The sequence below is a fragment of the Salmo salar genome, chromosome 05, assembly GCF_965601325.2.
Source record: "Salmo salar chromosome 05, fSalSal1, whole genome shotgun sequence".
Taxonomy (NCBI): Eukaryota; Metazoa; Chordata; class Actinopteri; order Salmoniformes; family Salmonidae; genus Salmo; species Salmo salar.
The window spans coordinates 68,011,762-68,025,905 of record NC_138295.1 but is presented as its reverse complement, the minus strand read 5'-3'; the positions used below and the strand labels follow the sequence as shown (position 1 = coordinate 68,025,905).

Below are 14,144 nucleotides of genomic sequence, written 5' to 3'. Positions count from 1 at the left end.
TTCCGCTGAACGGGGAAAAGAGTTTATAATATAATGCATATATAACTGATCCCCCAGCCAATGCAGGTGTGCAGAGCCAGAGAGACATGTTTGACAGATGATGGGTAGAACAGGTAATCAACAGGATATAGTGTTGCACTAGCTGCTTATGGTTGATTATACCGTCATTTAGCTTAATGAACCTTTACAGTAGTTATTTGTCAGTGTGAGGTAATTATTGAGTTTTTCACATCTGTCTCATTCATGATCATTATTATACCGTGAGGCTTGTTTGCATTGCTTGTGTGAGTGTGTGTGTAACACAAAGATAACACTAAGGTCAGAAGCACAGATCTAGACCTGAGCACATAACATATTCATATTAAGTCTAACTTTCATAGTTTCTCTCTCTTGCGCTCTCTCCAATTCAAATGGCTTTATTGGCATGGGAAACATATGTTTAAATTGCCAATGGAAGTGAACTAGATAATAAACAAAAGTGAAATAAAACAATATAAAATGTACAGTAAACATTCCAAAGGAATAGAGACACTTCAAATGTCCTATTATGGCTACTCTCTCTCTCTCCCTCACTCTCTCTTCTCTCTCTCGCTCTCATACTAAAAGCCGCTCCCACAGGGGAAACGGGGCTATAGCACTACTACAATTGGTGCCCCGGGTGAGGAGGATTCTCTAGTGTAGCCAAGAGGAGGTTGGATCTGTTTATGTCCACTACTACAATTGGTGCCCCGGGTGAGGAGGATTCTCTAGTGTAGCCAAGAGGAGGTTGGATCTGTTTATGTCCACTACTATGATTGGTGCCCCGGGTGAGGAGGATTCTCTAGTGTAGCCAAGAGGAGGTTGGATCTGTTTATGTCCACTACTATGATTGGTGCCCCAGGGGAGGAGGATTCTCTAGTGTAGCCAAGAGGAGGTTGGATCTGTTTATGTCCACTACTATGATTGGTGCCCCAGGTGAGGAGGATGCTCTAGTGTAGCCAAGAGGAGGTTGGATCTGTTTATGTCCACTACTATGATTGGTGCCCCAGGTGAGGAGGATTCTCTAGTGTAGCCAAGAGGAGGTGGGATTTGTTTATGTCCACTACTATGATTGGTGCCCCAGGTACCAAATAATTGACACCCCTGGTAAAGGTGAGCAATAATGACTGTATAAAATAAATAATTCAAATACTGATCTATATTGTATGCATAACAAAAATACAATACAATTGCTCAGAGAAAGAGTTAAAGTATTTTCATTCTCAAAAAAAGAGTTGGAGAACCCATTGGGAGGGATCTTGGACCATTCCTTCATACAGAATCCTTCCAGATCCTTGATATCCTTTGTCTGCGCTTATGTACTGCCCTCTTCGATTCAAACCACAGGTTTTGATAATGCTAAAAAGTAATCTAATTCATGCCATTGCAGTAAACCAGTTATAAAATACTACGACTTCTTCAATTACCATATGGGCATACTGTGACATTAACCACCAATATAATACCAGTATGAGGTCTTTGAAGTACTGTCAATTTAACCACCAGTCTATTACCAATATGAGGTCTTGACAAAATGGCCAAAACTCTTTTGATTAGTTCAGATCTCTGAGGCATTGAAAACTAATTACAGCTCCACATTTTAAAGAGGGGCTTGTAATCCTTCAGTCTGGCATGAAAAAAATGAAGAGAAGTTGGATAAAAGTGTGCATCAATCAAATGTAACAAACCCAATTATTGTCAGCCCTCCCTATTTTCTCCTCCCCTCAAAGCCATCCGAGATCTCCCCATGACTCAATCCTGATGCACCAATTACAGACATTTAGAGTCTTAACTAATAACAGCAATTCAATCAGAACACAGCGGCAGCATGCATGGGAGAGGTAAGGCAAGCGCAGCACGGGATAAAAAATAACAAACCGCAATTTGGTTGATATTGTTATTTTTACGCTCTGGTTCTTAATAATAGGATCGTAAATGGCCTTAACTTTGTTGATTCTAGAAGCTTCCTGTTTAGTCGTGATGAGTCAATTGCGGCGGGCTCTGGTATGGCTTTCAGACGGAGGAGATAGGAGGGATGGAGTCACCGTGTAGCCTACAGAATCCATACAGCACCAGAGCAGACTTTCTTTACAACTCACAGACAACTCCACCCCAACAGATAGACACCACGGGATGGGGAGTGATACGCTCTGTCACGTCTGCTCCTCCCCTCCGGCATACAATGTTGCCAGAGTACTGACCACTGGTTCTGGGATTCATCATTACACACTTGGCACTCATCATTACGTGCACCTGTGTATTATTATGATTCACACCTGGACTCCATTACCTTCATCATTTCCTCCCCTTTATATGTCACTCTCCTATGTTCACTCACCAGTTGGTATTGTTCTAGTGTATCGGCGTACTGCCTTATGTTAGTGTCGTGTTCTTGGTTTTATTGTTTTATTAAAATGTTTCACCTGCTTCCGACTCACCGCCCCATCATTACACGCTCATCATTGAAGCTAAGATTTTTTTATAAATCTTCTATAGAGTGAATAATAACAATACACAGGAGGTTAATAGTGCTATTCTAAAATGCCAAAGATGGTTGGATGAAGCCTGAGGAAGTACAGCTGTGAGTTGGTCTGTGTGACTCATAGAGAAGCATTAAAGATCCTAGGGCACTCTTTAACTTCCCCCAGAGTTCCCCTGAATGTCTGGGTTTAGCATCACTGGGTAGAGAAACAACTCCTCAATAGAGGGACTAATAAAATGCTAGAGAGAGAGAGCCTTAAACCATGAAATCTTATTGGACAATCAATCAGCCAATTAGCCCTGCCTGAAACTGTTCTCAACCAATTGGAAAGGGACCTCTCCACAGCAGTGAAGTGAAGTGTGGACTGGTAATTTAAAAGTGGTGTACTTTTGGCTACTTCCATTCAATTCGCTCACAGGCCGACAACCATCCTGAGAAATTCAAGTGGAGCACTTTTCAAAGAAAATTACCTAAAAACTAAAAAGGAATAACACCTTTTCCAAGGAGTCAATTAAGTCTTAGAGCAGTCCTGGGCATTCATAATCACTTATATAGACATGATAGAACTCTGTTATAGCACCCAGCTGACAGTTAGTACAGCAATTTAAGTTCTCTATGAATAGACAAAAAGTGTCTACCCCAGAGCAAAGAGTGAACGGTACTTACCAGTATGGTGGAGACAACTAGAGATCTGTTGGCTAAGGAGTCTGTGACGTTGGATGTCTTCCCCTTCTGGTGGTCTGTCATGTTCAAGCCACTAGGAGGGTCCCATGTTCCAATCTGAGGGGAAAAACACAGACAAAACATTAGCATTTAGTGCACTTCAGTTATATCTTCCATGCAGAAAAACTGTTCAGGGAAGAGTGTGTCTATGAGAAAATATGATGTGAGGTGCATTATTACAAACACACACCCACCCACACACACACACACACACACACACACACTCCTCTTCCACAGAGAGCTAGAGGCAGATCCTGATCCTAGATCAGCTCTTATATCACATCCCGCAGGTTAAGAGTTAAGAGTTCCACCTGCTGTCAGCCGTGTCCTAAGGGTGCTGGAGAATTCTGGGAATGTGTGCTTGAGCTGAAGAGGTGGAGTACTGAGTGCATGTGTGTGCATGTGAGTGAGTGTGTAAGGAGGGGTTGGTGGAAGCAGAAAGAAAAGGAGGAGGAGAGGGGCGAGCCTGCAGGGGCCTCTCATCCTGGCTGTGCTATTCTCTTACCCGCAACAGGGCTTCTCATCTCAGCAGACACTCTGCTCTGCAGCACCAACCCACTACAGCCACAACAGTCCTGCACCTCTCTCTGATGCCCACTACTGAGGCCTTAGAGATGGCTGCTTTGTAATTGTAAATCAACTGTTTAATTCAGCCTTCATGAGGTTGGAGGGCTCCTGAAGGTTTTTTCATTAATAGAGTAAATTATTCATGGAGGCGTAGACACACGCCACAGAGAGAGACGAGGAGGTCAGGAGCAGCTGAGAGGCACACACAGGGGAGCATGTGTGTTAGGAGGGTGTGTGTGTGTGTGTGTGTGGGTTGGTGTTTGGATCTGTTGTGTTGGCAAGCTTTTTTTTATGAATTATCTCCTCCGTAGACGTGCACACATGGTCATGTCTTATAAACATGCACACTCAAACACATACACACACACACACACACACACACACACACACACACACACACACACACACACACACACACACACACACACACACACACACACACACACACACACACACACACACACACACACACACACACACACACACAGACACAGACAAACACAGACACAGACACACACACTCAAACACACACACACTCCCCTAGTACCTTCTCTAGTCCATCCTCCTTCAGACTAATCACATCCAGGTCAAAGTCTGTCCTCAAGCCGTTGGTTCTGTTGAAAGTGATCCGCCCAGTCAAGCCATCCCAGTGGGCCTGGAGGAGAGAAAGAGAGAGGGGTAGGAAGCGAGAGAGGGAGGAAGGAAGGGAGGAGAGACAGAGAAAGAGACAGAGAGAGAAAGCAAGAGTGAAAGGGAGAAAGGGAGAAAGGGATGGAGAGTGAGGAGAAAGAGATGGAGGAGGGAAAGAGAGAGAGAGATTCATCATAACCAAAGAGCAAGAGGTCACAGGAGCTCACTCATTCTCAGCAAAATAGAGACATTCATTATTCATTAGAGTTCACCTTTAAGCAAGGTGCACAAACACACAAAGGTATTCTAAAAATACACACACACCCTGTATATTACTTATTAATACCACATACACAAACTTGATACTTTCTCCAGGACACAGACGCTTTTTGGATGTAATTCTGATCGTTGCTTTAGTAACAGTGAGATAGTTATTACATTCAGTTAGAACATTCATAGAGAATCCAAGATGGCGTAGCAGTCAGACGTCTTTGTCCTGTCGTGTCCCTGGTATATATCTTTTTACATCTTTTTCTTCGCATATCTTTTTTAAATATTTTCCTAAACCTCAACTTCTAAATACTCTCCTGCAACCCGCATCACCCAATGTGGCGTGGATCTGTTATTTTTTTTCTAAAGTATTTCTATTTACTTCGGATCTGGAATCCCTCAACTGAAGCTAGCCAGCTAACTACCTACCAGCTATCAGTCAGCAAACCATTGCTAGCGGTCATCAGCTAACCTTAAGCTCGGAAAGCTCTCGCCAGTTCGAACAACGTGACTCAAATCAGAGCATAACGGACCTATTATTATTTTATATATTCCCCCCCCCATATCCCCGGATTCCTACCGCAAACTCTGAACATTTTCACCTGGATCTTCGCAACTAGCTAACCGCAATCCCGGGTGACTACTCCTGGCTAGCGTTTCCATCCCGGAGCAAGCACCAATTAGCCTGAAGCTCGGCCAGGGCTCCTGTGCTACCACCGAAGCCCACTCCTGGGCTACAATATCCGTATCCCTTCTACTGCCGGTACAGGGCACGGAATCCCCGCCGATCCTCTACGACTGGAATACCGACATAATCTGCCTGAGGATTCCAACAGGCCCCTCAGGCGTGACGTCCGCTGAAGGCCCATTCTGCTAACCGGCCTGCTAGCTATCTAGAGTTACTTGGAACCCAACTAATTCCACGACTGGTCTATCGACGTCACTGCACGAAGAGGCAAAAACAGACTTACCCCCATCGCGACGCCCCCCAATGGCTAACTTGCTAGCCCTGGTCTGCCAACTGCTTGCTTGCTAGCCCGGTCTGCTAACAGCTAGCTTGCCAGCCCCGGTCTGCTAATTGCTAGCTTGTTTAGCCCCGGCCTACTAACTGTTAGCTTGTTAGCATCGGCCTGATAACTGTCTCAATCGCCTTGTCTCCAGTCAGCCCAACCAATCACTGGACCCATATGTTCACTTGGCTATGCATGCCTCTCTCTAATATCAATATGCCTCGTCCATTACTGTCCTGGTTAGTGTTTACTGTCTTATTTCACTGTAGAGGCTCTAGCCCTGCTCAATATGCCTTAACCAACCATGTTGTTCCACCTCCTACATATGCAATGACATCACCTGGTTTAAACGTCTCTAGAGACTATATCTCTCTCATCATTACTCAATGCCTAGGTTTACCTCCAATGTACTCACATCCTACCTTACCTTTGTCTGTACACTATGCCTTGAATCTATGCTATCGTGCCCAGAAACCTGCTCCTTTTACTCTCTGTTCCAAACGTGCTAGATGGCTAGTTCGTATAGCCTTTAGCCTTTAGCCGTACCCTTATCCTACTTCTCCTCTGTTCCTCTGGTGATGTGGAGGTTAATCCAGGTCCTGCAGTGCCTAGCTCCACTCCCACTCCCCAGGTGCTCTCATTTGTTAACTTCTGTAACCGTAAAAGCCTTGGTTTCATGCATGTTAACATTAGAAGCCTACTCCCTAAGTTTGTTTTACTCACTGCTTTAGCACACTCTGCCAACCCGGATGTCTTAGCCGTGTCTGAATCCTGGCTTAGGAAAACCACCAAAAACCCTGAAATCTCCATCGCTAACTATAACATTTTCCGCCAAGATAGAACTGCCAAAGGGGGCAGTGTTGCAATCTACTGCAAAGATAGCCTGCAGAGTTCTGTATTACTAACCAAGTCTGTACCCAAACAATTCGAGCTTCTACTTCTAAAAATGCACCTTTCCAGAAACAAGTCTCTCACTGTTGCCGCTTGCTATAGACCTCCCTCTGCCCCCAGCTGTGCCCTCGATACCATGTGTGAATTGATTGCCCCCCATCTATCTTCTGAGCTCGTGCTACTAGGTGACCTAAACTGGGACATGCTTAACACCCCGGCCATCCTACAATCTAAGCTTGATGCCCTCAATCTCACACAAATTATCAATGAACCTACCAGGTACAACCCCAAATCCGTAAACACGGGCACCCTCATAGATGTCATGCCTAACTAACTCGCCCTCCAAATACACTGCTGTTTTCAATCAAGATCTCAGCAATCACTGCCTCATTGCCTGCATCCGTAATGGGTCTGCGACCAAACGACCACCCCTCATCACTGTCAAACGCTCCCTAAAACACTTCTGCGAGCAGGCCTTTCTAATCAACCTGGCCGGGGTATCCTGGAATGACATTGACCTCATCCCATCAGTAGATGATGCCTGGCTATTCTTTAAAAGTGCCTTCCTCATCATCTTAAATAAGCATGCCCCACTCAAAAAATGTTGAACTAGGAATAGATATAGTCCTTGGTTCACTCCAGACCTGTCTGCCCTTGATCAGCACAAAAACATCCTGTGGCGTTCTGCATTAGCATCGAATAGCACCCATGATATGCAACTTTTCAGGGAAGTTAGGAACAAATATACACAGGCAGTTAGAAAAGCTAAGGCTAGCTTTTTCAAAAAGAAATTTGCATCCTGTAGTACTAACTCAAAAAAGTTCTGGGACACTAAAGTCCATGGAGAATAAGAGCACCTCCTCCCAGCTGCCCACTGCTCTGAGGCTAGGAAACACTGTTACCACCGATAAATCCACTATAATTGAGAATTGATATAAGCATTTCTCTACGGCTGGCCATGCTTTCCACCTGGCTACCCCTACCCCGGTCAACTGCACTGCACCCTCCACAGCAACCCGCCAAAGCCCCCACCATTTCTCCTTCACCCAAATCCAGATAGCTGATGTTATGAAAGAGCTGCAAAATCTGGACCCATACAAATCAGCCGGGCTAGACAATCTGGACCCTCTCTTTCTAAAATTATCTGCTGAAATTGTTGCAACCCCTATTACTAGCCTGTTCAACCTCTCTTTCGTATCGTCTGAGATTCCCAAAGATTGGAAAGCTGCCGCAGTCATCCCCCTCTTCAAAGGGGGTGACACTCTAGACCCAAACTGCTACAGACCTATATATCTATCCTACCCTGTCTTTCTAAGGTCTTCGAAAGCCAAGTTAACAAACAGATTACCGACCATTTCGAATCCCACCGTACCTTCTCCGCTATGCAATCTGGTTTCAGAGCTGGTCATGGGTGCACCTCAGCCACGCTCAAGGTCCTAAACGACATCATAACCGCCATCGATAAGAGACATTACTGTGCAGCCGTATTCATCGACCTGGCCAAGGCTTTCGACTCTGTCAATCACCACATTCTTATTGGCAGACTCGACAGCCTTGGTTTCTCAAATGATTGCCTCGCCTGGTTTACCAACTACTTCTCTGATAGAGTTCAGTGTGTCAAATCGGAGGGCCTGTTGTCTGGACCTCTGGCAGTCTCTATGGGTGTGCTACAGGGCTCAATTCTCGGGCCGACTCTCTTCCCTGTATACATCAATGATGTTGCTCTTGCTGCTGGTGATTCTCTGATCCACCTCTACGCAGACGACACCATTCTGTATACTTCTGGCCCGTCTTTGGACACTGTGTTAACTAACCTCCAGACAAGCTTCAATGCCATACAACTCTCCTTCCGTGGCCTCCAACTGCTCTTAAACGCAGGTAAAACTAAATGCATGCTATTCAATCAATCACTGCCCGCACCTGCCCGCCCGTCCAGCAGACGGCTCTGACTTACGAGAATACGTGGACAACTACAAATACCTGGGTGTCTGGTTAGACTGTAAACTCTCCTTCCAGACTCACATTAAGCATCTCCAATCCAAAATTAAATCTAGAATCGTTTTCCTATATCGCAACAAAGCATCCTTCACTCATGCTGCTAAACACACCCTCGTAAAACTGACCATCCTACCGATCCTCGACTTCGGTGATGTCATCTATAAAATAGCCTCCGACACGCTACTCAACAAACTGGATGCAGTCTGTCATAGTGCCATCCGTTTTGTCACCAAAGCCCCATACACTACCCACCATTGCGACTTGCCAAACCCACTGGCTACAGGTTATCTACAAGTCTCTGCTAGGTAAAGCCCCACCTTATCTCAGCTCACTGGTCACCATAGCAGCACCCACTCGTAGCACACGCTCCAGCAGGTATATCTCACTGGTCACCCCCAAAGTCAATTCCTCCTTTGGTCGTCTTTCCTTCCAGTTCTCTACTGGAACGAACTACAAAAATCTCTGAAGCTGGAGACTCATATATCGCTCACTAGCTTTAAGCACCAGCTGTCAGAGCAGCTCACAGATCACTGCACCTGTACATAGCCCATCTGTAAACAGCCCATCTATCTACCTACCTCATCCCCATACTGTATTTATTTATTTATCTTGCTCCTTTGAACCCCAGTATCTCTACTTGCACATTCATCTTCTGCACATCTACCATTCCGGTGTTTTAATTACTATATTGTAATTACTTCGCCACCATGGCCTATTTATTGCCTTAACTTACCTAATTTGCACTCACTGTATATAGACTTTTTTTTGTTTTCTTTTGTTCTACTGTATTATTGACTGTATGTTTGTTTATTCCATGTGTAACTCTGTGTTGTTGTATGTGTCAAATTGCTACGCTTTTTCTTGGTCAGGTCGCAGTTGCAAATGAGAACTTGTTCTCAACTAGCCTACCTGGATAAATAAAGGTGAAATAAAAATAAAAAAAATTAAAAATTACCTCATCTGTAACGATACAGGCACTACTTTGGAATGCTGAAAATCGAGCATAAAAGTGGCCCTAAGCACTGAACTTGTCACGACCTGATCTGTTTCACCTGTTCTTGTGATTGTCTCCACCCCCTCCAGGTGTTGCTTATTTTCCCCGGTGTATTTATCCCTGTGTTTCCTGTCTCTCTGTGCCAGTTCGTCTTGTATGTTTCCAAGTCAACCAGCGGTTTCCCCGTTCTCCTGCTTTTTGCATTATCCTTTTTCTAGTCCTCCTGGTTTTGACCCTTGCCTGTTTCTGGACTTTGTACCCGCCTGCCTGACCATTCTGCCTGCCCTGACCACGAGCCTGTCTGCCACTCTGTACCTCCTGGAATCTGATCTGGTTTTGACCTTTTGCCTGTCCGCCACTCTGTACCTCCTGGAATCTGATCTGGTTTTGACCTTTTGCCTGTCCACAACCATCCTCTTGCCTACTCCTTTTGATGATTAAACATTGTAAGACTCCAACCATCTGCCTCCTGTGTCTGCATTTGGGTCTCGCCTTGTGCCTTGATAGAACTCTCTTGTGTTACATTGCATAGCAAGTGTTGAATTCTGTGCCCTTTTCTTAGAGAAGCATGAGCAACTGGCTTAAAGCGGATGTTATTTCAGAAAGAACCTGTAGTATGACTCATCTAACGTCATGTTATTACAGGCTCATTAATGTCACATTGTTCCTCTTTGTTGGGAAGAGAACGCTAGATGAAAGAAGATTGTGAATTTCCAAGAAATAACCACAATTGCCTGCCTATGTGGTTGGACATGGTTATATTGAAATAACAGTGGAAATTGGTCATAATCTAGGTTTAAATACATTTAAATAAATACATATGAAATACCTTTGAATGAATCTGTGTTAAATAGATGTAGTATGTTAAGTGTAATGTTAGCCTGTGATTCAGTGATAGTGTAATGTTAGCCTGTATTACAGTGGTGGTTCAGGGATAGTGTAATGTTAGCCTGTCATACAGTGGTGATTCAGTGATAGTGTAATGTTAGCCTGTGATTCAGTGATAGTGTAATGTTAGCCTGTGATTCAGGGATAGTGTAATGTTAGCCTGTCATACAGTGGTGATTCAGTGATAGTGTAATGTTAGCCTGTGATTCAGTGATAGTGTAATGTTAGCCTGTGATACAGTGGTGGTTCAGTGATAGTGTAATGTTAGCCTGTCATACAGTGGTGATTCAGTGATAGTGTAATGTTAGCCTGTGATACAGTGGTGGTTCAGTGATAGTGTAATGTTAGCCTGTGATACAGTGGCGATTCAGTGATAGTGTATTGTTAGCCTGTGATACAGTGTTGATTCAGTGATAGTGTAATGTTAGCCTGTGATACAGTGGTGATTCAGTGATAGAGTAATGTTAGCCTGTGATACAGTGGTGGTTCAGTGATAGTGTAATGTTAGCCTGTGATACAGTGGTGATTCAGTGATGATTCAGTGATAGAGTAATGTTAGCCTGTGATACAGTGGTGGTTCAGTGATAGTGTAATGTTAGCCTGTGATACAGTGGTGATTCAGTGATAGTGTAGGGAAAGGGGGATACCTAGTCAGTAGTACAACTGAATGTATTCAACTGAAATGTGTCTTCCGCATTTAACCCAACCCCCCTTAATCGACATCCACATCATCGGCACCTGGGGAACAGTGGGATACCTGCCTTGCTCAGGGGCATAACGACATGTTTACCTTGTCAGCTCAGGGATTCGATCCGGCAACCTTTCGGTTACTGGCCCAATGCTCCTACCCGCCAGGCAGTGATAGTTCAGTGTTAGCCTGTGATGCAGTGGCCATGCAGTGATAGTTCAGTGTCAGCCTGTGATACAGTGGCCATGCAGTGATAGTTCAGTGTTAGCCTGTGATGCAGTGGCCATGCAGTGATAGTTCAGTATTAGCCTGTGATACAGTGGCCATGCAGTGATAGTTCAGTGTTAGCCTTTGATGCAGTGGCCATGCAGTGATAGTTCAGTGTTAGCCTGTGATGCAGTGGCCATGCAGTGATAGTTCAGTATTAGCCTGTGATACAGTGTCCATGCAGTGATAGTTCAGTGTTAGCCTTTGATGCAGTGGCCATGCAGTGATAGTGTAATGTTACCCTGTATGTCACTCTGGATCGACAGTGCAGTGGTGTATAAAGACCATCAGGCTAAACAGCGGTGTCTTTTATGAGGGCTGGCTAGTGTCCACCCTAGTACTGGTCCACAGGCTTAGAGAGAGAGAGCACTAGAGGTGGCGAGATGTGAGATTATTTGTGCGGCGGTTCGAGGCGAAGAGCTTTAAAATGTCAAAAACCTCATCCCTCCATTCCTTCTCCCCACCCTCCACCCTCCAGCCACACCACCCCCCAGCCGGGAGCAGTGTGAGTGTTAGCAGGGTTCTGGTGAAATCTCACAGAGCAAACAGAACAGAACAGGGTAGCTAGGCTTTACAGACCCTAAATATAGCCTGGGCCAATCTTGCTCTTTAACTGCCTAACTGACAGACAGGGACGTTTGGATTAACCGCCCCAGTTTCCAGAATCTATCTAGCACACTGAGGAATAATTAGCCCAGATTAAGATAATGTAGACCCATTCTGTAGGGACATGATATGAAAACAGAGAGACAGGTTTAAGATTAAGATGGATGCTGCTCTCGGAGAACTATGAATGTACATAATGTAAAAATGCAGTAAAAACAAAGTCTTTCTCTTTCATTTAGATTGATTTCTTTGATCGCCCCCTTGTGCCCATCCAGCTTGTCTCGCTGTATGTCTCTCTTGTGTCTCTCTCTCCTATGTGTGTAGGCTATCTCTCTCTTTCATTTGCACTCTCCTATGTGTGTGTAGGCGTTCTCTCACTCTTTCATTCTCTCTCCTATGTGTGTGTAGGCGTTCTCTCTCTCTTTCATTCTCTCTCTCCTATGTGTGTGTAGGCTATCTCTCACTCATTCATTCTCTCTCTCCATGTCCATCCGTCCCCTGCCTTTCCAGTGGGCCATTGTGTAATGTATAATACTACGTACCTCTTTGATGAGGGCCATGAATCTGTTCCCAAAGCGCCAGGGTTTGTGTCTGTTGCACTGTAGGGAGCTGACAGTGATCTGCTGAGACTGCTGCACGGCCACGGCCACCACGTGCACGGCATCGTACATGAGCGCAGCGTCCGTCTGGAAAACAACAGAGAGAATGTAGAATTTAAATGTTTCATATACACTGAACAAAGATATAAACGCAACATGCAACAATTTCAGTGCTTTTACGGAGTTACAGTACACATAATGAAATCAGTCAATTGAAATATATAAATAAGGCCCTAATCTATGGATTTCACATGACTGGGCAAGAGTGCAGTCATGGGTGGGCCTGGGAGGGCATAGGACCACCCACTTGGGCTGGCGTGGTTACACGTGGTCTGCAGTTGTGAGGCCGGTTGGACGTACTGCCAAATTCTCTAAAACTATGTCGGAGGTGGCTTATTTTAGAGAAATTTGCATTAAATTATCTGGCAACAGCTCTGGTGGACATTCCTGCAGTCAGCATGCCAATTGCACACTCCCTCAAAACGTGAGACTTCTGTGACAATATGTATGTGACAAAACTGCACATTTTAAGAGTGGCCTTTTAATGTCCCCAGCACAAGGTGCACCTGTGTAATGATCATGCTGTTTAATCAGCTTCTTGATATGCCACACCTGTCAGGTGGATGGATTATCTTGGAAAATTAGTAATGCTAGCCAACATTTGTGAGAAATTAGCTTTTTGAGCATATGGAACATTTCTGGAATCTTTTATTTCAGCTCATGAAACATGGGACCAACACTTTACATGTTGGGTTTATATTTTTGTTCGTATAATTTGATCAGTCTGTTGTCCCCACTTGCTTCAATATGTTCACCATTGTTCCTGTACCCAAGAAAGCGAAAGCAACTGAACTAAATGACTATTGCCCTGTAACACTCACTTTTTGTCATCATGAAGAGGCTAGTTAAGGATCATGTCACCTCTACCTTTCCCGACACCCTAGGCCCACTACAATTTTCCAACCGCCCCAACAGATCCACAGACGCAATCGTCATTGAACTGCACACTGCCCCATCCCATCTGGACAAGAGGAATACCTATGTGCAGTATGTTCATTGACTACAGCTCAGCCTTCGACACAATAATGCCCTCCAAGCTCATCACTAAGATCAGGGCCCTGGGTCTGAAACCCACCCTCTGCAACTGGATCCTGGACTTCCTGATGGGCTGACCCCAGGTGGTGAAGGTAGGCAACAACATCTCCACTTCGCTGATCCTGAACACGGGGGCCCCACAAGGGTGCATGCTCTGCCCCCTCCTGTACTCCCTGTTCTCTCATGACTGCGTGGTCACTCACGTCTTCAACTCAATCATAAAGTTTGCTGATGAAACAACAGTGGTAGGCCTGATTACCATCAATGACGAGACAGCCAACAGGAAGGAGGTGAGGTCCCTGGCGGAGTTGTGCCAGGAAAATAACCTCTCCTTCAACATCAACAAAACGAAGGAGCTGATCGTGGACTTCAGGAGACAGCAGAGAGAGCACGCCCCCCTCTACATCGACGGGGCCGC

General features: G+C 45.0%; 1 protein-coding gene across 2 annotated transcripts in view; it reads right to left on the bottom strand.

Moving 5' to 3' along the window:
* The window catches only part of LOC106605492 (glutamate receptor ionotropic, kainate 2), a 360,182-nt gene that overhangs the window by 207,057 nt on the left and 138,981 nt on the right, over positions 1 to 14,144 (bottom strand). For both annotated transcript variants that reach the window (XM_082975442.1, XM_082975443.1), the window contains exons 8-10: positions 12,575 to 12,718; positions 4,338 to 4,445; positions 3,167 to 3,280 (exon numbers count right to left, since the gene is read on the bottom strand). In XM_082975442.1, coding sequence (XP_082831568.1) covers positions 3,167 to 3,280; positions 4,338 to 4,445; positions 12,575 to 12,718 — 366 coding nt within the window. The remainder of the gene's footprint in view (positions 1 to 3,166; positions 3,281 to 4,337; positions 4,446 to 12,574; positions 12,719 to 14,144) is intronic.